This window comes from Microtus pennsylvanicus, chromosome X (assembly GCF_037038515.1).
Source record: "Microtus pennsylvanicus isolate mMicPen1 chromosome X, mMicPen1.hap1, whole genome shotgun sequence".
Taxonomy (NCBI): Eukaryota; Metazoa; Chordata; class Mammalia; order Rodentia; family Cricetidae; genus Microtus; species Microtus pennsylvanicus.
Genome location: NC_134601.1, coordinates 125,881,233 through 125,899,565, shown reverse-complemented (window position 1 = coordinate 125,899,565; position 18,333 = coordinate 125,881,233). Strand labels below are relative to the sequence as shown.

At 42.3% G+C, this 18,333-nt stretch overlaps 1 protein-coding gene across 2 annotated transcripts in view; it reads left to right on the top strand.

Moving 5' to 3' along the window:
* The window catches only part of Clcn4 (chloride voltage-gated channel 4), a 72,630-nt gene that overhangs the window by 35,699 nt on the left and 18,598 nt on the right, over positions 1–18,333 (top strand). For both annotated transcript variants that reach the window (XM_075956728.1, XM_075956727.1), the window contains exons 6-11: positions 2,842–2,964; positions 10,166–10,372; positions 10,481–10,561; positions 11,666–12,211; positions 14,906–15,092; positions 16,041–16,439. In XM_075956728.1, the coding sequence (XP_075812843.1) occupies positions 2,842–2,964; positions 10,166–10,372; positions 10,481–10,561; positions 11,666–12,211; positions 14,906–15,092; positions 16,041–16,439 (1,543 nt within the window). The remainder of the gene's footprint in view (positions 1–2,841; positions 2,965–10,165; positions 10,373–10,480; positions 10,562–11,665; positions 12,212–14,905; positions 15,093–16,040; positions 16,440–18,333) is intronic.

Sequence of the window (18,333 nt, the reverse complement as noted above, 5' to 3'; positions counted from 1 at the left end):
CGAGCATGACCCCTATCTCCTCCCCTTTTATATTCCTCTCTAGTGCTGGTATTAAAGCTGTGCCACCACTGACTGGCCTCTATGGCTAACTGGTATGGCTGCTGGTATTAAAGGTGTGTACCACCACTGCCTGACCTGTATGGATGACTAGTGTGGCTGCTGGGATTAAAGGTGTGTACCACCACTGCCTGGCCTGTATGGATGACTAGTGTTGCTTTGCATTCTGATCTTCAGGCAAGCTTTATTTATTAAAACACAAATAATATACCACTGTAAGATACTTTTGCAGGAAGCGATCTCCTGTGCACTGGGTTTTGATCATACTTCATGTTCTGGTTTTGTGGAAGCCTAGCCAGTTTGGATGTTCACCTTCCTAGACCTGGATGGAGGGGGGAAGACCTTGGACTTTCCACAGGGCAGGGAACCCTGACTGCTCTTCAGACTGGAGAGGGAGGGGAGAGGAGTGGGGGGAGGGGGAGAGGAAGGGGAGGAGGGGGAGGGAAATGGGAGGCTGGGAGGAAGCGGAAATTTTTTTCAATAAAAAAATAAATAAATAAAAATAAAAAAATAAAAAAAGATACTTCCGCAAAAAGTACAATTCAGTAGCTTTGGTCACAGTCACAGAATTATGTAATGATCACCGTCGTCAATTTTGGAATATTTTTATCCATAACCTCCCTCCCCCAATCTGCCTGTTCTGCTCTAGAGTCATTGATTAATAATCCCAAACAACTGCCAATGACCTTTCTGTCTCTACAAATTTCCCCCTTCTAGACAGTTCAGTTAAATGAATCCATGACTTTGTGGATATCGTGTTACTTAGCATATTGTTTTCCAAGTTGCTTCATGCTATAGCTTAAGTCAGCATTTGCTTCCTTTTCATTGCTGTATGATACTCCATTGTATGGCTAGGCTGCATATTATTTGATGAACATGTGTTCTTGTTTTTTGGCTAGCATGACAATGTCACCATGAACATCTGTGTTCCAGGTGGGAGCATATAGTTCATCTCCTTTGGGTATAAGTGTAAACTCTGGGAGAAAGGTGACCCCTAGATTTAACATTTTGAAGAACTGGTAGAATGGTTTCCAAAGTGGATGCACTTATTTGCATTCCCATGAGCAATATATGAGGGTCCTGATTTGCTTACCTACTTTACAACACTTGCTAGCATCTGCCTTCATTGTAGCTAACCTAGTGCATGTGAAATAGCGTTTCATTGTGGTTTCTGTTATCATCTTCCATCGACTTTTTCTGACCCAATCAGAAGAAGCTTCTGTGAAAAGCAGGTCTGGGGCACATGAATATATGGGTGACCCACAGATCTAGTACTTACCTTCATGGCATTTATAAATTCAGATTGTCACGCATATTTTGCCTAGTCTCCATAGTAAGACTTTGACTCAAAAGAAGGATGATGAGAGGGACATTGATTGATCAAGGCCAGGTGAAAGAAGCTAGGTAACAAGCTTTACATTAGGGGTAATAGGAGAACTGTAAAAGTTCGAGTATGTTGGGAGGGTATCTGTAATCTTTTTGAACTTCTCCTTTCCCTGTTTCTTTTGACGGACTTTCTTAGCTGAAGACATTTGCAATGTACTTTGCCATTTTACTAATCCCTTCTCTTGATGGAATATTCCCTCACATCTTAGAAGCAGTCAGGAATCTTGAAATCTCACACATTCTTGCCATTATTTCCAGAAAGAAATTCTAGACTTGGGTTGATGAGCATGGGCAGATGGGCCTGGCTGACTGCCATCTTTTTCCTACTTGCAGCATGTGTTCCAGGGGAAATAGAGGTGCCTATCTTTTCAACTGGTTGTAAGATTTATTCTTTGTTTCAAAGAATTACTCTTTAAAAGAGTGAGAAGTTAGTTTTAGCCTTCAAAATGTACTTATTTAAGTGGATGGAAGGTATTCCTTGGGCTGATTTCTCACTACATAGTGTGTGAAATATGTGGCCACATCGCAGTCTCCTTACATTTAATAGGCATATATGTGGCCATGGCCATGGCCTGACAGGTAGGTAGGTGATCTTTTCCTTTTCTCTTGCTTGAATAATCCAGATGGTGAGAAGGAGCTGAAGCCTCGAGAAAGGATAAAGTACCCAGACTGTGTGCTTGTATCAGAAAAGGAAAGAAAAGACAAGACTAGCTACTTTGGAGTAAATAGTCCAATATATTTTTCTGAAGAGGGTATTCAAGCAGCTCCCTTCTAGGAGTGCCTGTCACATGTTAGCACTTGCTGGAATCTTCCAGAGGCTTGTTAAAATACACTGGGCTGTGTGCCTTTGTGAAGTATCTGATTTGGCAGCCCAAGGGTAGGGGCCCACAGGTTATGTTTCTGCCAACCTCCCAGGTGATGCTGGTGCTGTTGGTCCGTGGACCACACTTAGAGAAGCAACCTTCTCAAACACAGAACTGAAGCTTATTCACTGTGGTCTGGGTGTGGCTGTAATGAAAACAAAGAGAGGCCATCCCACCACAGACAAGACAAAACAAATCGTACAGAGTCTCACAGGCAGCTTTTTGTGTGCCACACCTTTTATTAACTACAGTACAAGTGGTGATTACAACCCAGCATCATCCTTGCTTCCATTACACCTGAGATTTCATACACTGGAAGGCTTGTGTAAATAGCTCCCGGAGAAACACCTGATGCTGTTTGTGTGTAGTGACTATAGCAATAGCAAGACCTGGTGCTTTCCTTTATGCAGGCCTGGCAGGAACCTCTCTGAGCCCATCAGAACTTTGCTTTCCTAATGGAGATGGTGGGGTTGGGTACATTACTCAGGTCTGCTATGGTTCACCACTTCTTCCTTCTTTTGTGTCTGCTTTTTAGGGTGCCAGTGCTTACATTCTGAATTACTTAATGTACATTCTGTGGGCATTGCTGTTTGCATTTCTGGCCGTCTCCCTGGTACGTGTATTTGCACCATATGCCTGTGGCTCTGGCATACCTGAGGTAAGTTGTAGCTGAAATCCTGTGTGCCAGCTATGATCTCCACAATAAGCTTACTAGATAGGCACTGTTCATTCACTTAGTAGTTAAGAAAACTAAAATAAAAACTAGTTAAGTAACTTCCCTACAGTCTTTAATCTGGCAAGCTGTGAGTTGAACCCAGAAGTCTGGCTTCACAATGAGTACTGTATTCAGCAGTTTGGGTCTGTTGCTTCTCAAATGATTAGACCTCTGCCTTGGAAGCCAAGATAAACTCTTAAAGCCTGAAGAATCTGGGATCACAAAGCATCCACGTAAAATTGCTACTGTAGTAACTCTATGATGTAATGTGAAAACCGGACAGTAGTGGAGGGGCACTACCGGGAAAGTTTACTGGTGATCAGGAGCTTTTGCCATGTTTGTTTTTCTGGTGACAGGGTAATAGGAATCTTTAAAAAATTAATTCTGGGGGCTGGAAAGGTGGCTCAGAGATTAAGAGCACTGACTGCTCTTCCAGAGGTCCTGAGTTCAATTCGCAGCAACCACATGGTGGCTCACAACCATCTGTAATGAGATCTGGTGCCCTCTTCTGGTGTATAAACATACATGCAGCCAGAACATTGTATGTATAAATAAATAAATCTTAAAAAAAATTAATTCTGCTTTCCGTGCATACACTGGGACTATGCCCATGTGAATATACAGCTCTTATAAATAATTTTCAGCAATCTGATGTAACCACTGTATCAGGGAAGTGACTTCATTCACTGAGATCAAATATGAAGTCTGGGAGAATCTGCTGGGTAGAATGATAGTAATTGAGCTGACTCCTGAAAGATGCAAAATGAAAAACCAGAAATCATAAAATGTCTTTCAGGTTCTTTCTAGTTAGAACCTTTGCATTGCTCTTATGTGGCAATGGAGAGGGTAAGGTGAGAGTAGAATTCTGGACTGATAGTGGCACTGGGTCCCTGTTACCCTCTTGAAAGATTTATTTATCTTTGGATATTGTGTTCCATGTATCTCAGGCTATTCACAAGCTTACAATGTAGCAGAAGATGACCTTGAATTACTTATCCTCCTTCCTCAATTTTCCAGGTGCTGGGATTGCAAATGTGGACTACCGTGCTAGGTTTATGTGTTGCTGGGGTTTGAACCCAGAGCTTTGTGCATCCTAGGAAAATACTCCACTGACTTAACTACATTTCCAGGCCAGTTTACCCAGTGTTGTGCCTTCCCACACCAGTGCTGGTCTAGGCAGTTCATACAATGGGGCAGAAGATATCAGGAAGGTGTACTGAAAAAAGTTCAATATAGACGTGTTTCAAGAAAAAGAGTAGAAATATGTATTGATACGCCTTACTGAATTTTTGGAAGTTTATTTTGTCATATTAATTCAAGATCATCCAATCAAACTGCTTTACCACCTGCCTTAGTCAGTGTTCTATTGCCATGAAGAGACCATGACCATGGCAACTCTTTTTTTTTCCTTCGGTTTTTCAATACAGGATTTCTTTGTGTAACAGCTCTGATTGTCCTGGAACTTGCTTTGTAGACCAGGCTGGCCTCAAACTCACAGAGATTCACTTGCCTCTGCCTTCTGAGTACTGAGATTAAAGGTGTGCTCCACCACTGCCTGGCCCATAACAACTCTTACAAAGGAAAGCATTTATTTGGGGCTGTCTTACCATTTCAGAGATTTAGTCCATTATCAACATGTTGGGGAGTATGGTGGCATGCAGACAAAGTGCTGGAGAAGTAGCTGAGAGTTCTACATCCCAAAAAGAAAGAACTACCAGACCCAGCTTGTGCTTTTGAAACCTCAAAGCTCATCTCCCAGTGGCATAATTCCTTCAGCAAGGCCAAACCTTATAACCCATCCCAAGTAGTTCCAATCCCTGATGACTAATCATTCAAACATATGAGCCTATGGGGGCATTCTTGTTCAAACGACCACATCCCACCCTATTTCCTCAATACAACCAATTCTGTTCTGATGAAGTGTATGTACTTTGAAAGCATATGGTGCTATGCAAAATAGCACACTAAAAACCAGAGACTTATGAGAAAATGTGTCAGAGTGTGATCACAATACTTAGAACCTGACAGAGGAAGAGAGAAACATGCTAAGAACAGTAGCACAGTGTCATGTATGTTAAATGGTCCCCACATATATCAAGTCTAAATAAATACTTCACTTATTGAAAAAACTTGAATGTTCGCTCGTGGAAAGTGGGGGCTAAGCATTGCAGTTTGTGAGAACTAAGATAGTGTGTATTCCAAAATCAGTAGAAAGTGGTATGACAGCCATGGCACCCTAGCACAGGTGTGAGATGGTAGATATTTGAGACATATTGAAAAGCATAGTTTGTGCTTTCCTACACAGCTCAGTTCAACTAGAGACACTTTTCTGCATTCACCCTGGAGTTCTCCTGGGGAAATTATCTATACGCAGTCACAAAATTTGCATTATATGTAAATTCTCTGATGAATGAATAGTATGGGTGGCAATTTGTATTCCCAAAGCAAGTATTGCCTCAGAACTGACTGTTTTATTTAACACCTAGAACCTAGGCACCCTGGACAACAACAAGGATAGATAATTTTTACTATCCCAATTTATGATCTTACTGTTCATTAGTAGGCATGTTTTTGCTCAGGCTTTTCCCCAAAGAGGAAGATGGTCATTAGGGATGCTCAAAGAGAAATAAAATGCATGCTGGATCAGTCCTTATCCCCTTTCCAAAAACCAGAGATGAATGGTTGTATTGGTGATCTTGTAGGCAGACGTGACCTTTGTCTTTGAGTAGCTGCTTGAATGTTGCTTCTCCAGTGCGGACACTCTTTTTTTTTGTTGTTGTTTTTTTGTTTTTCGAGACAGGGTTTCTATGTGGTTTTGGAGCCTGTCCTGGAACTAGCTCTTGTAGACCAGGCTGGTCTCGAACTCACAGAGATCCACCTGCCTCTGCCTCCCAAGTGCTGGGATTAAAGGCGTGCGCCACCACCGCCCGGCCCAGTGCGGACACTCTTTAAATGAAATTTTTATTTATTATTACATCGTGTGTATGCATGTGATGTACACAGATGAAGGGGTCTTTGCACATGCCACAATGCTTGTATGGAGGTCAGAGGACAACTTTCCAGAGTCATTTCTCTCCTTCTACCTTCATGTGGGTATTGAACTAAGATCATTAAGCACATTGCCAAGTGCCTTCACCTGCTGAGAGATGTTACTGACCCCAAAGTAGATATCATCATTGGTGAAGTTGCATATTGAAGTTTCTTATGTGAAAAAGTGACATGTGACATGGATAATATAACAACGATATCAAGTGTGGCAAGTGAAAAGTGAACGGATCCCTTGAGGGTGGGCCTCTCTCTCTTTTTTTTTTTTAAATTAGGAAAGTCAGTGTTTTATTTTTTTATTTTCTTTATTTTTTTGTTTATTTTTTTAGTTACTGAAAAAAACACTCGTGATAATCTGAAAGTTTTATGAACCAATGGAGATTTCGCAGTTGAGGTTGGCTAGTATGAGCCAGCAGTAACAATGCCTGCATTGTTAGTGTAGTAGAACTGGAACTCCTTTACCTGGGAAGACAGAACGAACCATGATTCTTGGAGAAGATGGACAAGGTGAAAAGTCTATGTAAACCTGCATTTTTGTGTATGAGAAGAACTTTCTCTGACTCAAGCCAGATCCCAGTGGAAATTGACTTAAAGTAGGGATTGGAACCATGCTATTTTACGTTAGCAAAGATTGGGCTGAGCTGCTTAAGAAAGAGTACTTTGTCTTCCTGGAGTCATGCAGTCTGCTGGAATATATTGTATGGCAGGTCACACAAAAGCAGACTTTGAAAACAATGCACAGGGGTACATATTCACACCATTTTATAATGCAGAGGATGAGACTGAAGGCCTTGCACATGCCTGGCAAGTACTCTGCTTTTGAGCTACAAACTAGTCCAAAGTAGGTTTTCAAAATTGCTCATCCCTCTGAGATTTTTCTTCCACAATAGTTTGATTATTTAAAATAAAAATTCTTTTGGAAAAAATTTTTAGGGAGGTTCTCACTATATAGCTCTAATTCTGTGGAATTACAATGTGGCCTGGGCTGACCTGGAACTTTTTATCAATTTTTAATCTGAACTTCCTGAGTCCTGCTGTGGATTACAGATGTGCATCACTACCCACTATAAACATTTTAAATGATTGAGAGTTTTTGTGTAATAAATGCACTGTATAATTTCTGTAAAGCACATTTGAAAATGAACACTTGAGCTGAGCGGATAGCTCAGTGGGTACGAGTGCCTGCTGCACAAACCGGAAGGCTTGAGTTTGAATATTCAGAACTTAAGTAAGTTGAGCATGGCTGTACATCCCTATAGCATCAACATGGTGGAACAGAGATGGGCAGGTCCTGGGAACTCATGGGCTAATCAGCCTAGCTGAAATAGTAAGCATCACGCTTAGTGAGACACACGGCCTCAAGGAAAAAGTAGACAGTGATAGAAAAGTCATCTGACATCCTCCTTTATTTTCTATATGTGCATACATAGGTGCATGGACCCATGTCCATGCACCCACATACCACACATACACACAAAGAAAATAAAAGTGAACACTTGTGGCTTAAGAGTTTGGAGAAAACGTATGTACTCTGGGAACTCTCAATTTCGAAAAGCCACAAGTGTTAACTACCACCTGGACAAGAAATTGCATCCTCAGAATTTATTCTTCACTGATTTCTGTTCTTTACAAAATACAAACATTCATACAAACATTTATCTATCAGAAAGAGCTTTGATCATAATGGTAATACCACAGTAAGAGTCTCCGCAATACATCTCACTAAAGCCCTGCATGCTTCAGTTTCTATCAATTCAAATTAAAGTAATTAGATTTGGGCATCTCCTGGGAATGCATCTGCCTTCTTTAGTTCTTAATTTGATAATAACAATTTTATAAAATTATTTTAGAGAATTACAAAATACCTATTACATTGGCGAATTCACCACATGTCATTGCTGGCAGAGCCTCAGGTAATTTAGATGTTTGTGATTTTCTAAGTGGTATTATGCTTTTAAAATGTATCCTGGGGTACAAATCCTTATAAGCCGACTGACAAAAATTATAGATATTTTTATTTGTGGCAATACAAAAGGGCTAGATTGTGGCAGGCATAATCAGATATCCCTTCCATACAGAGTTCCCATATCCCCAAAGCACAGGCTCAATTAACGTAACTATCACTAGTTAAATACGAGTTTGACCACAACTAGTTTATCTGAGTAGTTAAAGGCTAGTTCAAGAAGCACTGTCTGACTACAGCTAAGAGTCCTCTTATAAATTCTGCAGGAATGAGCTCACGGAAAATTTTGGGATCTCTCACTCTCCTTCCCTCCCCTATCTCCCACTCTCTGTTCTTCTCATCCTCTTTTCCTCCTTCTGAAATTGAAAGCTGATTTTCTGAGTGCCTCTGTGATGCACACCTCTAATCGCAGCACTTGGGAGGTGGAGGCTTGAGAATCAGGTCAGTTTGACCTGTATAGTGAGATTCTGTCTTAACCCTATCCCACTAAAAGACAAGCGGTCTCTCATAATACTAAGATAGACTCCTGTGCACACTCCTTTCAAGCCCACTTATAATCTCCTCAAACCAATAAAGCTGACATGATAAACAATGCAAGTGAGCATTGGAAAAAATAGTGTTTCAGTGATGAACCTTAAATATTGAGAAGCTAGGGAAATTTCTGTTACTTGTTTCGGGAGTACAACATTTTGAAATCACCTGACTGTAAACTTCCCCTTTGCCTTGGCTGCATCTCTGGGCAATTACATTAGATCTCTGTGGGGAAAGTTAGGTCTTGCTGCCATCTCTGTAGGGAGAGCTACTCTTTGACATTTTCTAGTTCATCAAGTGATTCTGATGAGGTTGAGAAGCATTGTGTTCACTGCTTGAGAAGTTGTTTGACTTGACTGAGTAATGTCCACAAGAAGATATTTTTGTGTATGTAACTGACACTGAAATGGGAAAACATTATCCCATAACATAGCATACAACTGGGGAAAATGGCTAGGAATTTGATTAGCTGGCTTAGTGTCTCGTGAATCTAATCAGGAACTTGAAAGTTACCAGCCCAATGGCAAACAATCACTCATTTTTATCCAATCGTGGCAGAGGTTGGAAGTAAGAAAGTATTGAACCACTTGAGGGGGTAGACTTCATTATACAAAGTCCATCATAGATCCTGGCATCCAATTAAATTCTAAGCAAAGACTGAAATGTACTTGTGGGGAAAAAGCCATTGTTTGCATTGACAAAATGGAGCAAGTCTGCAAAGGAGTAAGATAGTTCTCCCTGTACTCAAAGTCCTTTTCAATATGAGACAGCAGGAACAAAGTATATGACTGATACGTATGGAAACAACATAGTGAAGTCCATTATTTTGCATGCTAAATTTATCTGTTTAAAAAAGCAATCTATGACTAAACATGGTGGTACACAACTTTAATCCCAGCACTAGAGAAGCAGAGGCAATGAATCTTTGAACTCAAGGCTAGCCTGGTTCATGTAGTGAGTTCCTGTCCAGCCAGGGTCACATAGCAATCTGTGGTACTTCCAATATACATGCTAATTGCAAAATTTTAAGTGCTAATTAAATTGAAAAAAGCATTAATGTTAGGTAGATAAAAAGGAAACAAATGGAAGACATACTTTGATTTTGTAATTGTTCTAATTTGTTAATTATTGGTATTGATCTCTCTCTTTTTTTCCTTTTTGTTTGCTGAGACAGGGTTTCTCTGTGTAACAGCTCTGGCTGTGCCAGAACTTACTTTGTAGACCAGACTGGCCTCGAACTCACAGAGATCCACTTGCCTCTGCCTCCCAAGTGCTGAGATTTAAAGGTGTGCACCACCACTACCTGTCTTGGTGTTAATCTCTTACTGGGTTTAATTTATGAATTCAACTTTAATATGGTATAATACAGTTTGACATAATCTGGGTTTCAGGTATCCATTGGGGATCTTGAGATGTATCTCCATGGGTAAGAGGGCTACTGTAATAAGATACAAACTTCTGCTGGTACAAAATTCTAATCAAAAGAACTGAACCAGTTCCTTCCATTCCTCTAGCTTAGTGAGTCTTGTTCAGAGTCATTGCATCTTCTTTCTCAGCCATGGACCACTGCAGTTCATTCCTCTCACTATCTGTCTTCTGTTCCAGATAAAGACCATTTTGAGTGGATTTATCATCAGAGGCTACTTGGGGAAATGGACACTGCTAATCAAGACTGTTACCTTGGTGCTGGTTGTGTCCTCTGGCCTGAGCCTGGGGAAAGAGGGGCCACTGGTGCATGTGGCTTGTTGCTGTGGCAACTTCTTCAGCAGCCTTTTCTCCAAATATAGCAAGAATGAGGGCAAGAGGCGTGAGGTAAGTCAGCTCCTGCCCACCTCCACTCGAAGGGGACTTATTGGAGTCCCTACCTTATCCCACATGCACTAAAGTCCCAAGAGCCCATCTTTAACTTTCACTTTGCAGGTGCTTTCAGCTGCAGCTGCTGCTGGTGTCTCTGTGGCATTTGGTGCTCCCATAGGAGGTGTGCTCTTCAGTCTAGAGGAGGTAACGGGCGGTAGAATGAGTTTTTGTGGTTTGGAGTGACCAACAATGTGAGTGACTGACAAAGCACCAAAGTATTGAATAAGCTTCATGCAGTTGATTAATGAACACAATTTCTGCTGTTAAATGTGTTCTCACATACTGCTTTCAAACTTGCCAACATAAAAGTTTTAGAGCGATTTCTGATGTGGGAATATAGACAAGCTAACTCCCAACTGGGTTTTGGAACCTAATGAATCATTCCAGGGGTTAGCAAACATTTCTCTGAAAAGGTCAAGATAGTTAACTATGTAGGTTTCTTGAGCCACACACCTTTTTTTGCCACAGCCAATTGACTATGTCTTTGCAGCAATATCCATGAGTAGGCATGGCTATGTGGCTGAAAACCTTATAAGCTTTGAAATTTCACCATTATTTAGTTCTTATGTTGCTTTTAAATGAATATTTCAGTTTATAAGTAGTTACTTTTGTCCCCCTAACCATTCATAAATATAAAAACTCTGCTGCCATAGAAGTATATTTTCTGGGCAAGGAGTTGACTTATAAGCCAGAATTTTCCAGCCTTTAATCTATTTTGTTATTCAGACAATAAGACTTATTGAATTTGGGGAGATTTCTGTGACATGAACAGTATTATGAGTACATATATTTATTTTTATCATTTTGTGGTGTTGGGAACAAAACTCAGGGTCTTGAGCATATTAAACTTGAGCATGTTAAACACATTAAACCCTAAGTCTTTTATTTCTCTTAAAAACATAGCTCAAACCCATTTTTATTAAAGCTATACCACTTTTGATATTTATTAATTTTTGTAGTGCTAAGGATTGAACCCAGGTCTTATGACTGCTAGATAAAAACTGTAACACCAAAATGTATCCAGAACTCAGCTTGCCATTCTGTGTGTAGACTTTAATTCCCTTAAATGTCTTTGCTCGTGCTTTTTGGTCACAACTAAACATAAACTGGTAAAATGAGTAGAATATACTTTTGGTTTTAGTCCGTGTCTTTTATGCCAAGTGCCAACAGTTAGCTGCTCACCCAAGAGAAAGGGTCTGAGCAGCCCTTTCTCTGGTCACTCTCTGATTTTCTATTTGTTCATCTTAGGTCAGTTACTACTTCCCCTTGAAAACCTTGTGGAGGTCATTTTTCGCAGCACTGGTAGCGGCTTTCACACTGCGCTCCATCAACCCCTTTGGAAATAGTCGCCTGGTTCTCTTTTATGTGGAGTATCATACACCCTGGTATATGGCCGAACTCTTCCCTTTCATCCTGCTTGGAGTCTTTGGGGGTTTGTGGGGAACCCTCTTCACACGCTGCAACATTGCCTGGTGCAGGAGGCGTAAAACTACCAGACTGGGGAAGTACCCAGTGTTGGAGGTCATTGTGGTGACAGCCATCACTGCCATCATCGCCTATCCCAATCCGTACACTCGTCAGAGCACCAGTGAGCTCATTTCTGAGCTGTTTAACGACTGTGGGGCTCTTGAATCCTCCCAGCTCTGTGACTACATCAATGACCCCAACATGACTCGGCCTGTAGATGACATTCCAGACCGGCCAGCTGGAGTTGGGGTGTACACAGCCATGTGGCAGCTGGCCTTGGCACTGATCTTCAAAATAGTCATTACTATATTTACATTTGGCATGAAGGTAAGTGAAGAAGAGGGAAGAGGACATGCTTTTCTGGGTACAGCACATTGTTATCCAAAATAAAATTACGATTGGAAGAAGAGGAGCATTCTTAAATGTTCTCATGTGCTTAATCTTCTTTTAATCAAAAGGAAACAGTTCTCAAAACAGCAAGCATGTGAAGTAGATATTTTATTCCCATTTTCTTTTTCTGTTTTTTTTTTTATACTGGGTCTCACCATGTAACTCTGGCTGGCCTAGAACTTGCTAAATAGACCAGACCAGCCTTGAACTCACAGAGATCTTATTGCCTCCCAAGTGCTGATATTAGAGACATATGGTACCACATCTAGCTATTTCCATTTTCTAGTTGAAGAAACTGTAGGTGGATTGGTCTAGCCTAATTTATAAGATATTTATTGGAAACAGGACTGGATACCAAGTCACCTCATTGCCTTGGTTTACCTGCTGAGTGGGTAGTGGCAGACAGTGGACAAACAAAGCCCAATTTGGCCTCCATTTCAGTCAGTAAACATCCCTTGAAAACTGTCTGTATCATGCATTAGGTCTGAGAGGTACAGAGCCCTTGAAAGGTACAGGGCTCTGGAGAGACACACCCAAAGCCAGCATTTAGAGAATCTGTACTGAGCAGTTTACCTGCTGCATCATCATCATGACAGCACAAAGTAATTGCTCCCCTGTCTGGATTAACTAGGCCCATGACATGGGCTGTTTGTATGCCTCTTTTCTTGAAGTCGTTGAAAGCTGTGCATAATAGCACATGCTTCCAATTTGGAGAGAAGACAGGTTCTTCCATTCTGGTTTGAAGGACTGTTTTAACCCTGCCCAACTGTATATACCTCCAAGGACACTGATACATTAATGCTTTCTTTTTCTCTTTGAGGTGGTGTCTCACTGTTTAGACCAGACTGTCTCTGGACTTGTTGCCTCTGCCTCCTGAATGCTGGGATTGCAGATGTTAATGCCATGCCTGGCCAAGTTGATCATTTTAAAGTATAGAGTTCATTGTCATTATGTACATACATAATACAGCATAACCATTGTCTATTTAGATTCAGAACTTTATTATTCAACCAAAGATGCCATATTGATAGTTACTCTCCATCCTCCCCTCCTCTAGCCCTTGCAGCCATTCTGTGTTCTCTGACTGTAGACTTACCTAGTCCGTACATTTTATATATATATGGAATGGAATGAGTGCCCTTTTGTGTCTGGCATCCTTCCCCTCAGCATCATGGTTTGAAGGTTCATCCAATGTTGTACCATTTTCCAATACTTTGCTCCTCTTATTGGAGTATTTCACTATTGTAGTATTTCATTCTATGTATATTCCACATTTTCTTTATCCATTCATCTTTTAATGGACATTTGGATTGGTTAACCTCTTAGCTGTTGTGAATAGTACCATCATTTCTATTTAAAAACTTATCAGAATATACCATTCATCAGAGTTAGTAAAAGCTTAGTGAATTTTCACAAACCATGAGTATGTGCGGCCATTACTATTGTGTGGTATTCTACAAATGTTTTCTTTTTGCAGCTTCTCAGAAATGATGATTTCGCAGGGCACAGGATGTGTAGAACTCATTAAGTAGATGACTCATTCTTAATCTTCCATTCCTACCAAAGGAGTTTGTCTTTGTGTCCAAGGAAGATGCTATCAGTCCTTTATGCTTAGTAAGAAAGGCCTATATTGAAGTTAAGAGGGAGTCAACGATTGTGGAGTAAGGGAAATCCAAAAAGAGATGGTTTCTTTAAGATCATTCCAAACTCTAGAAATTGCACAAGAGGCTGCTTCCTCCCCTTCACTTTGGTGAGGTTAAAGATCTGCCTCCATTTTCAGATTGATGACTACTGGGATGGTGAGAGGAGCTGCCATTGGGAGATCTCCAAGCTTGTGGGTTCTCACTGAACATGGGGAGTCAGAGCTTCTGTAGCCCATCTATAAACCAGCTAAGCTAAGAGATATTTTCATTCATAGAAGTAGAAAACTCACCGCTACCAACTACTATTAGGCCACACAGTCTGCTTCCTTGTTGTCCTAAAATGGCTGAAAAATATTCTGAAAGCTTCTTGGGAAATGTGTCTAGTCAGGAAGGGGAGATTTTTATCCTCTCTCCCTGATAAGTATCCAGCCAGCACCCTTTGAAGAGAGTACTAAGTCTTTGAAAAGCTTTTGAAGGATCCAGAACTGCTATGGTGACACAATGCACTCAGTTTCTTTATTTTACCTGGGAACAGTTGAAGGCCTTTCTCATCTATTCTCATGCTGTGGCTTGACATTTAATTTTTAAAACCAGTGTGAATGACACAGTTCGGGGAGTGAGAAAGTTGTGAGAGGCTCAAGTGACAGATGCTGGCTTGGAATGTTATCTGCAGTGAAGCTTATCATTCTTTGATGCACAGCAGGCAGAGGGGCTGGCTTTTGAAGGAGAGGAAATGAAAGTGTCAAACTGTGTTCTTTTTGAGCTGCAGTGGAGTTCAACAACTAAGCAGCTGAGCAGGTCGAGTCATTTGTCTCACCTTTTCCCCTGTCTCACCTTTTCCCGGCTTACTTGTTTTGAAGAGCTGTGTCTCCTTTGAAGACCCAAGTCACATGCAAATTGGGTGGGGGACTCTCACTCCCCTTGGGACTGGGCAGTAGAAGTGGGCCTCCTTTTCTCAGGCTACCTTTTCTCTTTGTGCCCCTTCGAGATTCCTTCAGGCCTCTTCATCCCCAGCATGGCTGTAGGAGCCATGGCAGGCCGGATGGTGGGAATCGGTGTAGAGCAGCTGGCTTACCATCACCATGACTGGATCATCTTCAGGAACTGGTGCAGGCCTGGAGCAGACTGTGTCACACCAGGACTTTATGCGATGGTGGGAGCTGCAGCCTGTCTAGGTACAGCCATAGGTGGGGAAGGAAGAGGGCAGGGTGCTGAGCTCCCTTAGAAGTCAGACAAGAAAGAAGAGATGGCTTCACTAGAAATAAGGTTAGGCTATCCTCTGATAACAAGCAAATTCCTTCATCTTAGTAGCTCATGTCTTGTGCAACACACACAGACACACACACACACACACACACACACACACACACACACACACACACACCCCTTCAAGTGTTAGCAGAAGATTCTCCTCTCTCCAGCCATCCAGAGCCCATGGTGATGAAATCTCTACTGTCTTATGGCTGTACCATCTAGAATATGGCTTCTAACCAAGCAGTGTTTCTGCCTGTGGTAATATTTGGAGACACTTTTCCTTATCATAACTATAAGTGCCACTTGTGTGTAGTGGGTAGCAGGCACAGCGATTGCTTAGCTTTCAAGCATAGCACCTTCTTGATAACATAGAATAGCCCAGCCCCAACTATCTCATGGACAGAGGTTAAGAGATCCTGGTTTAAGTTTATTGGAGTAGGATTTGGTGGGAATTGCCTTTCAATACCTAGGGATTTAAAGCCTGATCCCTGTCCAACCCAATATTATAATGATCTCTCCAGCTTCTTGGCTTCTGAGTTGCTTGCACTGTCAGGAGCCTGGCTAGCCTGGTAGGGCTCTCTCATCAAAGGGTCAGGCACATTAACTGGGAGAATAGGCACCCATGTTCCTGGGAGTAGAGCTCCCTGTGGAGCAATACAGGTCCCTGATGCAAAGCTGAGTTTAACATTCCCTGAGCCCCGGCATCATGTGGGACTGACTTCATGGAACAAGTATGAGATGAACAGAAAGTTCTCATTAGAGAGCTTGCCTGGGGTGAAATTCTGTTCTGTGAGCTTGTCTGTTTGCACGAATCCCATTCTCATGGGGTCTGTGGCTGAGCTGTCACATCTCACTGTTTTCTGTTTTAGGCGGGGTGACTAGGATGACGGTGTCACTGGTAGTCATCATGTTTGAACTGACTGGAGGCCTGGAGTATATTGTGCCCCTGATGGCAGCTGCTGTCACCAGCAAGTGGGTGGCTGATGCCTTTGGGAAAGAAGGGATTTATGAGGCCCACATCCATCTGAATGGGTACCCATTTCTCGATGTGAAGGATGAGTTCACCCACCGTACCCTGGCCACAGATGTGATGCGGCCCCGGAGGGGAGAACCACCATTGTCGGTCCTCACCCAGGACAGCATGACCGTGGAGGACGTGGAGACACTCATCAAAGAGACAGACTACAACGGCTTTCCTGTGGTGGTCTCCAGAGACTCAGAGCGTCTCATCGGCTTTGCTCAGAGGCGAGAGCTGATCCTGGCTATAAGTGAGTATGGACAGGGAGGCTCTCACCTTTCCTTTGATCTTGACTATAAGTGAGTATGAACAAGGAGACTCTCACCTTTCCCTCAGAGCCTAATGGTAGCTTTTGTGGCCCTCGAATCTGCATATGGGTCTCAGGGAGTTCACTAAGTCAGGGGCTTCCTTGACAAGCCCCTAAATGTCACTCAATCCTAAGTTGTCAGTCCTAAACCTGTGCACGAATGGACAACACTAATTGGAGTCAATGGGCTGTGTGTGCATACATATGTATATGCATATATGTAATATCTATACAAGAAGGGAACATGAACCTTAGAGGAGGATATGGCAGAGAAGCATAGGAGGAGCTGGAAGGGGAGAAGAAGGGGTGGAAGTGATGTAAATACAGTGCACTCATTGTGATTATGTGTTTGTACAAACACATTTAATGAAAAATTTTTTTTAAAAAGCCAGAGTCTTCCAAGCTTTGATTGAGAAGCCAAGGACAATGGCACTGGGTTTTGATTCTACTGCATGAACTGGCCTGTTTGGATGCTGGAGGCGGGAGGACCTTGGACTTCCCACAGGGCAGGGAATCCGGACTGCTCTTCAGAATGGAGAGGGAGGGGGAATGGAGTGGGGGGGGGAGGGGAAGAGGAGTGGGAGGAGGGGGAGGGAAATGGGAGACGGGGAGGAGGCGGAAATTGTTTCAATAAAAAAAAAGGTACAAATTCTGAGCTGGGTGATGGTGCCACATACCTTTAATTGCAGCACTGTGGAGGAAGAGACAGGTAGATCTCTATGAGTTTGAGGCCAGCCTCATCTACAGAGTCAATTCCAGGACAGCCAGGACAACACAGAGAAACCCTGTCTCAAAACACCAAAAAAGAAAAGAAGATATAAATTCTAAATGAACTAATCTGGCCCGCAGGAGGCTGAGAATCTGTAGTCCTTCTGAGCTTCCCAGGCATGTCAGTGTTTCTGCCACCAACTCACATTGTGGAGAGCCAAGGTTTAAAGGTTTAAACTCAAGCCCTGGGGTAGATATCCCTGGTTAGAAAGTAGTTGCTGTGGGTACAGGCAGCCACTGGAAGTCTTCCTGCTGGGAGGTATATTGCTGCTGCTGCTGCTGCTGCTGCTGCTGCTGCTGCTGCTGCTGTGTTTTTAAAGGAATCTTTTGACTAAAGCTGAAAGAAAGGGATGCTTGAGAACAAAGTTAAACAACATAGCTTATGTCAAAAATGGACTTTTGGGTAGCATAGTCACCCCCAATTAAGTGTGGGAGTTCTCTCTGGTACCCCACAAGTCTTTGCTTCAGTCTCTGCCATTATTTCCAATCCAACCACTTGGGGCCCATGTGGGTTAGCAGGCAGCATCACTAGAAATTAGTTTGATGTGATTAGGTTTTCCTAGTGTTTGAATTGAAGTCAATCACCCCGAGGGTCAGGCTCTTCTTTCCTTTGGTAACAGAGAAAGGAATGATATATGGGTGGAATATTCCAAAGACAGGCTGTTCAAGGAAGATAATCTATGGATCCTTTTCACCAGGGATGGCTACACTGGAAGGAAAGCAAGAGGTAGACCTGGGTAAGGGTTATAGAGAGAGCTTTAGGCAAGGAGAAATAATGTGCCTCAGAGGACTGAAGTTCTGTGGACCTCAGGATGGAAGCAGTTGCAAAGACCAGTGTAGTCCATCTTCTCATACACGACACACATCATGACCTGCCCATCAGCAATCTTGCTCCATGACCTATGGAATACCCCTATGTCACATGGGGACAAACCTCTGGCACAATTTTCCTGCCCATAGGACAGTGTTACGTTCCACCACATCTTTCTGAATGTCCCTGCAGTGTAACAATGCGAACTTCTTCCTCCTGCCTGACTGCTGATTACCTCACTGTGAACACATCTTCACC